Below are 12,388 nucleotides of genomic sequence, written 5' to 3' on the forward strand. Positions count from 1 at the left end.
AAGTTAATTTTCAAATCTTGATTTTGGATATTGACATAGGAAATATAATAATTTACTAATTTAAAGAGTTATTACGTAATATAACGTAATACAATGTAAAAGAATCATAATAAATAGTAGTAAAAGGTAGTAAAACATACCGGGTTGTAAGTGATGTGTTGTGTGTCCGATATTAAGATATAAAGAACATATAAATGCCATTAAACACAATAAAGACTATTCAGCATATGCTAAACATATATTAAACACTGGACATGCATACAACAAAATAGAACAAACAATGGACATTATAAAAATAGTACAAAACAAACGACACAGAGACACATTAGAAAAATACCATATACAAAGAACACATAAACAAAATATCTCACTAAATGACAGCAACATCTACGCAAACAACCCAATATTTAATGCTCTACAGTCCATCGACCCAACCCCCTTAACAACTTTCACTCAATATATATAGCTACACGCAAAACACACATCTCAGTCGCAGGCTACCGTCTCTTAATATCGGACACACAACACATCACTTACAACCCGGTATGTTTTACTACCTTTTACTACTATTTATTATGATTCTTTTACATTGTATTACGTTATATTACGTAATAACTCTTTAAATTAGTAAACTATTATATTTCCTATGTCAATATCCAAAATCAAGATTTGAAAATTAACTTTACAGATATAAAACATCCAAGCACAACCTCCAAATTTAAAGGAAGATACGTAAAATCAAACAAATCAATATACGCAACGCAAGATGTGCAACAGTTTTTAAAATTGATAGACCTGATGATGATGTAATACACATCGAAACATGTCGTCAATACAAAATGTAACAAGATACAGTATCTACTGAGAATGTTATAATTTTAAGTAATTTTAAACAACATTATTTTAAGTTTGTGTATAGACGGAAAATAAAATATTGTATCAATAAAACACAAACATGACGCAATTAAGATATAAATTAGATAAACAATGACTCAACAGTATGCATGTATTTATCTAAAAACAATAAAAATAGTGGTTAATTTCCTGTGTAATTTATTTCAGAACTACCATACAGAAACTGTATTTTATAAATAAAATAAGGTTTGGTTTATGAGGAAAATTCAGGATGTGTAGAGCTATCACTAGGGAACAATGCAAAGGAGAATAAAATAAACCTCTATACTTCCTTCTCTTACACTTTTCGTATTTCTTAACTCTTTCAATTCCTACCTGTGCGGCTAATGCACCCCGTTTAAAGACGAATGTCGTGACCTAACCTACGCCTAAAATTCTCTACACACATCATAAAAAATGTTGCGTCCCTAAAGAGACACCGATATTATGCACATACTTTCAAAAATAAATCCTTCAGTTGATTACCTTTTTCATTTCTAAAGATTCCCCTAATTTACTTTCTTAGGAGGGAGCGAGGTACGTGAAGTGATGGGAAACTTCATTATGAAAGACTTAATATCTTTTTTAATGTTAGGAAAATGTTATTAAGACAACCGAATAAAATAAGATGAAATAGATGGGGCATGTAACATGCGTGAGAGAGACGAGAAGTGAACATAAAATTTGCGGTTGAGAACCTGAAGAGAAGAGACTACGTGGACTTTATAGGGTAAATGGATCCGAAAGAAATAAGATATCAACGGACGGCAGTAATTCATTCTGCTCGGGACACGGACCGGTAGCGGGCTCTCGTAAACGTGGCAACAGACCTTCGGGGTCCATGAAAGGAGGAAAATTTCTTGACTAGCTAGACGACTGTTACCTTCTCAGTTAAAGGTCAGTTATTAGCCAGATTAAACATTACCATATTAAGCCCTTGTTACCACATCATGGCGTGTCCTCAGGTTGCGGATGAAAAATAATGCCTCGAGATAAGGAGAGCAGCTGCGACTACATTCAATATGAAATCATGGACAGCGGACAACGGGTAGCTCCACAGCTTGGGAGCTACGTTCAAAGCCCTTACATAAAATAGAACTAAGATGTGCTCTGTCTGTACTTTCAATCCAAGGGGCAATGATTACTTATAGCAGACGCCAATTTCTAATTTTATTTGTTGAAATATTAATTCGTTTTGAAAAGTTATAAACGAATAAGACGTACATTTAACAGAAAACGGCGCTTCATTTAAGCGTAAAACGCAGTTGGCGTAGACAACATGTCCTATTCGCCCCCGCCAGCAGTTTCCGTAAACTATCCATTCCAAAGTAATTGGCATTCTCTCCTGCACTGCAGCTTAAGGAACGAGAACTGTGTGCCCTGTTCAATGGCAAGATTTAGCCTTCAATAAACTTTATTCTGACTAGGATATTAAAGTGTAAAATGTAAATGAACAAGAATAAAGAACCTATGGAACTACAGGCACACTGAAGCATTTCACATCTCCATAAAGAATAAGTCGTCTGAAAAGCAACTAATGACATTTTTTGTATGTGTGAAATCTTTAGTTTTGAGTCTTGCGTTGTAACTATTTCCATAAAGCAGTCCTTGAAGGAAAGATTATAGTAGCTCAGCTAGTCACGAAATTCCCGTAAGTCACACATATCTCATCTCCCCTGTGACTGCTGCATGCCAGGCCCGTTTCATTATTCTGAATTTTATTATCTGAAAGAAAAATGGTAAGCGGACACAAATGACGAAGCTCCCATTTAATCAATTTTATCCATTCTCCTCACATCCCAGTTCTCATTTACGTTACAGCGAGGGACAAAGTTTCGCTCCAACATAAAACACGAAAAATGTGTAGTTTTCAGGTGTTCCTCGCGCTCTAAAGTGACCGAAGGACGCCTTATTGGCTCGTCTATATATGTCTGTCGCAGTTTGCCTACGAGGTAGGACGAACCGCTAAAATGGGTGTCACATTTGTGCAAGAATGGTCTTAGGAAATGGTTGGAACACACTGTTTTTCAACAACAGCATCGGATCGCATTAGTGTCAAAGTGACCTAAGTGATGTGGAAGAACATCTTTGAAATATCAGCGTAGTCGAAAGAGTTCATCCTTTCAGTCTTCTTCACGTTCCAGTGTGCCGTAATTTTCATCAGAATTTACGAATAATTAAAAAGTTGGGCCTACACATAGAGGTTAAATTGTGCTAAAAAGGGCGATCTTTAAAAGAAATTAATGTGAATGAAACTCAAACATGGTACAACACACAAAACGTGTAATAAATATACTTTTATCAGAATGTACCAGAATACTCACTTATGGAAGGAAGACACGGGTGAAAGGGTTTTTTCATGGCCTCAAGTACAACAATTCTTAAATTCATGCAAAGTAAATCGAAACCAGCATCGCTCGACACAATTCGATATAGATTTATTATTCCAGCTTTGATAAAATCAGTCACGTATTTCGTGCCATGTTACGAATATTATAAGTGGTTTTAAATTATTTCTCAAAGTGCGGCTAACGACGTCCGTTTTGAATATACGAAAAGTAAATATATCGCTATATAAATGGTAATAAGTTAGTTTCAAGATGAAATATCATTTTCTAAACCTTTTGGTGAAGTGAGCAGCACTCACGCTTCATACTTCAAAGGCGCCAGGTTCAAACCTCGACCCAGAAATCGGCTATCGTGACTGAGATGATCGTGATTTTGTACACTACCGCCTGGTACAATTCCGTGGTAGTACCTTCAATTAGGTCACGCCCACTTTATTTCATCTTCTTTTAAAATTCATTAATCACTAATTATCGTATTGTTGGAAGTTATATCTTTAGCGTTCGGCCAAAAATTCAAAAGTTTGTATTGGCTAAAGCCATTCCTACCTAGCACCGAAGACAATATTATCAATAACCACGTCGTCAAAAGACTCAAGATTACATAAGTTAATAAATATTTTAAAAGATGTTTATTTATAGAACTTCATTCGGTGGCGCAAATTATCACTGCGAACTGTGTGAAATAAAAATAGAAACAAACTGGATACACAGCATGTGATCCTAGCAAGACTGGAGGTTCTCTGTTTGGAAATAAATTATTCATTCGTGAGCATTAGCTGGCCATAAACCGACAACAATGGCTGTAAAACTGGATCAGGCCATCGCAGTAATGGGAAACAGTAACAGACAGCAAGGAAAAGAAGTGCACTTGATGAAACCCAAGTCCTTGATTTTATTGCAGATAAAAATTTATGGCTCTATCTATAAGCAGTATCTACTCTGAGCTTCTTCAAATTATATTAGAATCGGCAGTTCTTTCACAGCTACACTCTCCCAACAGTTGGGAATACGAAAAGAAGTTTATAGCAGTTAAGAGTAAGTCTTCTATTCATGTTAAACTTACACATGAACATACTAAAGCAATAAATTTGTTAACTCAAAGCGATATAAAATTCTCACGGGCCGAAAGAGAGACAGAGAAGCGAAGTTAAAAATATAATTTTACCTACTGTACTTTGTGGTTCCATAAGAGTGCAAACTGAAAATCGGAGTCGTTACTTTGTTTAAAAAATACCACCAATAAGCGTACTTTACGCTCTAGCGTGAGCGAATAAAATCTGATTAACTCGTCCATGTCTGTCTGTCTGTAGCTCGCTAAACTGCTCAAAAAACTTATGGAATCCGAAGGTCCATAATCGTGCTCACAAAAGCGTGTTAACAGTCATAGGTCCTGCTTAATCTGCGTAACATCCCGACCTTCAGAACAAATGTCGTTGGCCCCGCCCAATCACCAAACTAAAGGACCACCAATTGTCGGCTGTCTGCGACTGCTTATTCAGTATTTTCACTATCCTTCATTTCTGATATAAATCTAATTTGTATCTTCATTTAACGGGGATTTGTAATAGGCAATAACAGAAATAATACAGCTACGATCGTATTTAAGATATTTTCATCGATTACAATATCGTAAGCCAATATCGAGATTATGTAAACACAATCTCGCAGCCATGCACATGACATCATAATTCACTCTGTTTCTGACTCCACTACAACGTTAAAGGCATTAATTAAAACTGGCGAAATGCCATAATTACGACTGCTTTCATTGGTTAGCTTTATGCACGTAATATGAAGACGCAGTATATTTCTGTAACATAAATTGATTTAGCTGATGAAAATGTAAGAATTAAGTGTGTAAAATGTCAGCACATAATGGCAGGAGGTTATGACAGATATAAGGTTGCAAAAGTAGCCTACACAGAAATCTAGGCACTATAAAGATGTTCTATCTCATCGCACATAAAATTAACTCAGCAATAAAGGTGGACAGAAACACTTGTGTTATCCTTAAATATACGTACGTCAATTATTTATACAAATTATCTTTCTTATTTGTATTATATTCTTGTGCTAACTCTGTAATTGACTGCTGTAACTGTTGAGTTGGAACGTTAAAATAAGGAACTGAACTGAATTGAATTGAAATAGCATACTGTCACAGTAATATAAACATAAACAGATATTTTTGGCATTCTGTGACAGTTCCGAAAGTTAGGTACCCATTTTATTTAATTTATAATATTATAATTATGAAAGGACTTGAACTTGTAAATAAGATTTTTAGTTCTAAAGAATAATAACAAAATTATTCTAAAACGTTTCCTGTAAAACGTAATGTACCCAGGAGGGGCGTTCTCATATACGCGCTGGAGATCAATAATTTCATTCAAGAAAACACGTTGTAAAATGTGGAGCACAAAGGTCAAGGTCACATGTGGATGGATGAAGAAACGAGTTCGGTCACTTACCCCAGTGCGCCCTAACAGCAATGCATCCATCTCACTCTCGGGGGTGGGATTCACCACAGCGGCGGCCCCAGAAGGGTTGACACCCCCAACTTTCAAAACAACAGCGTCTGACATTCTTCGAGCTTACGAGTTATCGGGATGTTTCTAACAGCTTGTAGAATACTTCCTTGTTCTTTTAGAAAATGGTCCTTTCTTTATTTTTACTTATTTTATGCTTAAGATTATCCTCATAGGCTAAATTAAATTAAATTTCCTTTGCAAGTCAATTAGAATACGCAATCAGACTTCGTTATATTCCTGTATACAAGTAAAATGTTTTGGTGATTATTTTAGGAATATTTTAAACATAAAAATAATTAATTAAAATTTATATTTAATTTAAAATTAATATGACGTACGATTGTCATTATCTGTCAAGAGATACATTGCTTTTTAACGACAGACGTGTTTTCTTCGAAATGGCGTTATCAAGACTTTCCATGTTTACAACTTTTTCCACAACACGTCACGTACCTACACAATCACGACACGTCACTACACATTACAATCACAATTCCGAGCAAGCACGAGTTGAATGTTTACTACTGAAATAAATCACCCGAGGCACAGCATAATAAAACAGATGCTCATATATAAAACATGTTACGTCTCGTGAGACGATTATATCTTTTGTCACAGTACGATGTCTCACATCCTTTGACGTCAAAGTTAAAAATTCACCTTGGAAAATTAATTTCATGTAACATACAAATTACTTCTAGTGTCCCGATGACGCACAGGACAGATGACGCACTGTCATTAGTATTACAAAGTAGTCACCACGCGTGAAGTAAAAGAGTCATGTTAAGATAAGGAGACGCGCGCACCTGTTGAATGTGACTTCGTTTTGGAAGCTGAGCGGTCCATGTTTGAAAGAGACGAGAAAATGAACAGAGTTGGAGTTATGAACGGAGATGTTGGAGGAGAACGAAAGACTGATTATTAACATGTGACTACCGCCGGGATCGGCGTGTTGTCAGGAGCGACGCGCCTCTGGACCTCACGACACTCTCTGCTGCCGACAATGTCGCCAACTGAAGAACTACTTTCTCACTGTTACCAGAGAAAATTGCTTTTGAAGCGGGGAAACAAATACACAGTAGATTTCTGTCTTCTGGGTTGTTAATCTATGTAGTCGGGTAGATGTTTACCAACTTTTCAGAGGTCACACTGCCCTGATGACGGAGGCAGTATGACCTCTGAAACGTTGGTAAACATCGACCAGACTACACAGCGCAACAACCCATCAGACGGAAATCTTCATACTCACCGCTGCGAAAACCTCAAATCATAAATACACAGTAACTTGGAAATTGATCATTTTGAAATAAGTACGAGTAACGACTGAATTTTAGATGCGCTTTTTTTCGTTTGGTTAATTTTTGACACGTGCAGAACTGCCAGCAGGAAAATGTTCTATCCCCGATAGTTGCGAATATTAAGCAAGCATTGTAACTTTTAAGACACTATCCTGTAAAGTTGTTATTTTGGAGTTATGATTTGATCATATACTGCGGCTATATATACGCACAAGAATCCGTTTGCCGTTACTATATCAATATTTCTCTACTTATAAATTTTTAATCACGGTCTAATTAGCCCTTTATACCTTCGGCAAATAGCCGACTGGAGTCTCGCCCGACCCCTCGTTATTCTAGCATTATACGTCCAATTTACGTATTTTAAAGCGAATTAAGGAACGCAACCTTCGAATAAGCCACAGGAATTTACATTTGTCATCTAATTGGAGGATAACACGACCCACAAGATTAATAAGCGTCATAAATACCTCAAAAAGTAACCAATCGAAACCTCACACCATGTTGGTATCAACAAATTGGCAACTCGTCGCCATTCGAAACCACATAAAATTTAGTGGTGGTCGTGTTTTTGTTCAGTTTGTCTTACTGTTCCATTGACAGATGCTAATGAAGTTATTCTGAAGGCAAGTTCATACGGGCAGATTAGGTTCAGCAATCGAATCTGTATTTTATTTCACTGTGCTCGTGAAACTTCATTATGCGTTTGAAACACGACTGAACACCCGGAATTGTGGTAAAAGTACTCCATTTGAACTCTTCAATTTTCTCCAATCGAAATTACTGCTTCCAGTTGTTTTATATGGAAAGATGCAAGTTTGTGGTGAGAGGTTATTAAAGGTAACATTTACCTCTATCTCCTATAAAAATTGTTTGTTAATAAACAACAACTATTCATATCTGCAAGAAGCAGATGACGGAGGCAGTATGACCTCTGAAACGTTGGTTAACATCGACCAGACTACACAGCGCAACATCCCAGAAGACGGAAATCTTCAAGAAGCAGTTCCTCACGTACCGAGTGTATTGCATCTCAGGTCTCTGACACAAATATGACTACCGCGCGATTTCAGAACATTTACATTTTCTGAAAACTTGCATCAAGGTATAGTCGGTAACAAATACTGTAGTCTTCACTTGGTAGAAACAGCAAAGTAAATTGTAACATGAAATCCGGTAACAATGTTTCAAGCACACGTTTACTGAAACCCTGTTAAGAAAAGATACGAACTCTTTTGAAGCCATTTATAAAAATTAATGTACTTTTCCTTTCGGTCTGGTGCCAACAATTTCGTTTAAACGAGTAGCTGAAACTACACAAGCTGCGATCCTACCCATTCGCAGACCCAAGTACGTTTATTTTTTAACAGTCCGAACATAAACTAAACATCAGGGTTATTACTCCTGAGACTAGGCCGAATGCGAATATTATACATACAATAATTTTCTTACGTCAGACTTAAAACCATTCAATGTAATTAGCTAATACTTGTCCCATTTTTAAAAAAATCGTGAATTCTTTGTTTTAATTTCATAAAAGTGGTTGCCTGAAATTTAGCTGCGAAAACCTAGTGCTTCCATATAAACTAATCTCAAACCTATACGCTAACTAACAATATATTTTCGCCTTGGTCTCAACTGTAATGTAGACTAATAGGAGGCGATCAAGTGTTACGTTGGAAATGAATAACAGCATTATTAATCTTATGATGAACTTTACATCTGAAACAACAATTGATTCAAAATGTGCTTGTAATACATATTAGCGCGCCTAAATCATGGGGTAAGTTTAATATCTAAAACTCCCAGTCGCTATGTTTTCATTGAGAAATTTAACAAGCCTTCCTGTAGTTAAAACAACAGTAGATAAATGTCCAAAAATCGCTTAATATTTAAAGATTTCACGAGACCTTACAGCAAAAATTGTACAAAAATTACACACAATGTGTAATTTTGTCTATATTCTATAGACTGTAATAGCATAAAAATATGTGCACTTACCACAAACAGCAAGAAGTGAGTTCGGAAATAGTACTCACCTGGAAACAAAACAAACAACAAGAAACTTAATAAGTATTAAGTTAATCTGATAACTTCTAAATATCAGACATAGTCTACACATTAGGAAGCTATCATAATAAAGAGTCTTGTTGAACAAATAGCTTGGTGCTTACAATGCAAATTTCAAACCGTTGCCCAGGAAAATAAGCCAATGAGAAGTTTGGATCATTGTCATATTCAAATGCATACACAAAGACACGCAAATACGTAACATTCTGTTCTTTATTTGAGATCTATAGTTAATGGATAATCAAATTTAAAGTTAAAAATACTTCTCTTTCTCTTTTCTCATATGTAATAATAATATTTCTATATGATTTCTGTCCATCATTTATACGCTTCATGAGCGCAGAGTCTAAATTTAAAATAAGTTAAAATTATCTGTCTTATTTCTATGAGTCGATTACTAAGATTCTTGTTTCGACGACTGTGCATATAAACATTTAAACACCTTTATATTATGTAACTAACATAAATATAATTCAATAAAGCGAAAAAGTATTTACATAGACAGAAAATTTAAAATTAACAAAAAATTTCTGGATTCTGCATTTAGACACGAAATAAACTCATACTCTTATCGATTCTGCTGACTTATTTCATTGTGCATTAGAAGAATAACATTACATTAATTAAGCAATCATCTTATGTCAGAAAATAGATTAACGTAAGATAGCTGTCTTCTGGGTTGTAGCGCCCTGTAGTTTGGCAGAAGTTTACCAAAGTTTCAGGAGTCATTACTGTCTCCATCATCACTCATCACACTGGTGATGGAGGCAGCAAGTACCTTTAAACCGCTGGCAAACTTCTGCCTGACTAAACTAGGCTACTACCCAGAAGACAGCCATCTTCGGACTCACGGCCGTGAAAACCTTAAATCTTACAATTTAACACAACTTGGTTATTTATTCCGTAAAGATGGAAGCGGTATATTCCTCTGAAAAGTTAGTAAACATCTACATAACTACACGGCGTCACATGTCAGAAAACTACAGTTGAAATTTTCATTACAGTGGGAAGTAAAGTTTCATAAGCTGAATTGTCTTGATAAGTTAGAAAGTGTAGTAGAATATTACATAGAGGAGAATTTAAATTAAGTGAGAACTTGAAATTAAAAATAAGGAGGTTATAACAACCTAGATTCTCGATAATCGGATATATATCTTAAGAAACGCTATGCAGTTATTGGATAGAACACAAAAATCAATTTAAAGATGGGTGTGTGAGGTAAGTTATACAACCGCAAAATACAGTTAAGAGTAATTGGCGGTTATTTTAGCCAGTATTCCAGTACAGAATAGTTTTGGAATAGTGAAAGTAGTAAATCAGTAAGAACAACAGCTTCCAAAATTAAAATAATGGGAAATTAGTTCACAAAACACCACAGTGAAGACTGGCTATGTGTAAGGCAAGAAAGTATACGCACTACAGTAAAAGTAAGCGACTTAAATATAGAAAAAACAAACAATACATGCAATAAATTAAATAATAAACTTTAAATGAATATTTAAGAACACCTCTTGAATAATTATTAAATAATGTCATGGAAAGATTAGGTTCTTATTTCTTGGGCATTAATTCCATCATTATCTTATCCATTATAGTTATTTAACCTTCAAATGTTAACAAATTGTGAATTTAGGAAGACCAGTAAGAAGCATTGCGAATTTATCAGGCGGTTGGCAGCACTGTGGTGGGTCCACACCCTCCCTGAGAGAGGAGGGTTGGGGACTGGAGGACGCAAGCAAGCGCCGAAGGACGGACGGTTATGCAGCGGAGCGGGGGGGAGAGATCACTAAGCGACGCCCCGTCTGTCAGATCGAAAGAGATTACAAGGGTGTGGGTTGTTAAGAGCCGCTGACGAATATAATGTACCATGATGAAGTCCATCTATTTCCCCCCATAATTCCCAGTTAATAAACGATACAGAGGTTATTTTTTTATAAATTAATATGCCGGACACATCTTTAATAACTGGTTAAAATTATATATATGGCACAGTTTTCTAACCACGGCATTATTTCTTTATATTCTTTATCTTTCTATATTTCTTCATTTCTTTCTCGGCCTGCCCAGTTTTTTATTATTTATTTTTCTTTGTCTCGTCTTCTGTTCTCACTCTCTCTTTATTGATCTTTCCCCATTTCTTCATTTTATATCCCTCTTATCCTCCTTTTATACTTCCCAGATTATACATCTCTCTCTATTTTATATCTATTCATTATTATTTTCTTTTCTTTCCCTTCCTCTACTGTTTCTTTCTATCAACTTTCTATCAGTCTTTTCATCGACTTTCCGAATCCACAGTAAATCTTTCACGACGGCTTCCGTTACTCGCTACTCAAGCTTAAATGAAGGCAGCAGATGAGGAATATAGTTTTCAGCAACTGGTATATTATATGAATATTATATAGGTTGAAACTCTCCACAAAGGCATGTTTATAATACGGTTCCAGTGTTAAATATTTGCGGCGGACGCGTCGATGTTGCGCCTTGGTCAATGTGTCTGTTCATTCCTCTCGAAGAGCCATAGTGCACACAACACATGAAGTACAACATAAAACTATCGCGTCTCCGCCACGGCTGTCTAAGTTCCTTACCGACAAGCAAGTTTACGTTTTATGTGTTTATCATTGTTCTGTTGTGTGGGCTGTGTTTCGTTACTTTGGTGGCTTCAGTCCTCTCATTTTTTTACTTCTTTAGTAAGTTTAAGAAGTAATAAATTACTTATAAGACCTCCGTTGCACAAGACCCAATAAATAGCACGCAATAAATTGAGTTTATGGTTCGAATGCCTTACCCATACAGGATTTCAGTTCTTTTAATCCTGGAACATTAATATGATTGAGTCGACGTGCATAAATGAGATTTTAGATACCATTAGCATTTCAAGCATCGTCTGCAAATAACTGAGTGTAAATCCGTGAACATAAATCAGTGTTCTCTGACAGGGAGGGACTTGCAGCACTGTATCCTAGGCGATAAAAAATGTATACGAGAAAGAGGGTGAAAATAAAGATATAAGACATTCTGACAAATTTACTTCATTTCATATCCATCTGTCGGCAACTTTAAAATAAGAGTTTTTATATATATTTGTTTTTATTTTGCGCTTCTATACAGCAGACGGAAAGATTCTGAAGAATTCCCCGAATTTAATCTGTTCTTAATTTATTTGTGAATGTAATTTTGTTTTCTCACCGTCGTTCCAACGTCTCGAAGCATGAATATGCAATCTACTCAGTCAGTTCCGTGA

The 12,388-nt window shown here is 35.8% G+C and overlaps 1 protein-coding gene across 5 annotated transcripts in view; it reads right to left on the minus strand.

Moving 5' to 3' along the window:
• Positions 1-12,388, minus strand: part of LOC110836907 (dipeptidyl peptidase 4) — a 230,144-nt gene that overhangs the window by 169,898 nt on the left and 47,858 nt on the right. For 2 of the 5 annotated variants that reach the window (XR_015535136.1, XM_087348675.1), the window contains exon 1: positions 5,714-5,945. The exons of 2 other annotated variants lie outside the window; for them this stretch is intronic. Coding sequence is in view for 2 of the 3 variants with exons in the window: in XM_087348675.1 (XP_087204801.1) it covers positions 5,714-5,827 (114 nt within the window). In the remaining variant the exon portion in view is untranslated. Of the gene's footprint in view, positions 1-5,713; positions 5,946-12,388 lie in introns of those variants that run through there. One more of the 5 variants, XM_087348676.1, reaches the window with a different exon arrangement.

Source organism: Zootermopsis nevadensis, unplaced genomic scaffold, assembly GCF_977971745.1.
Source record: "Zootermopsis nevadensis isolate Lab colony 2312 unplaced genomic scaffold, Znev_1.0 Znev_ptg000013l, whole genome shotgun sequence".
NCBI lineage: Eukaryota > Metazoa > Arthropoda > Insecta > Blattodea > Termopsidae > Zootermopsis > Zootermopsis nevadensis.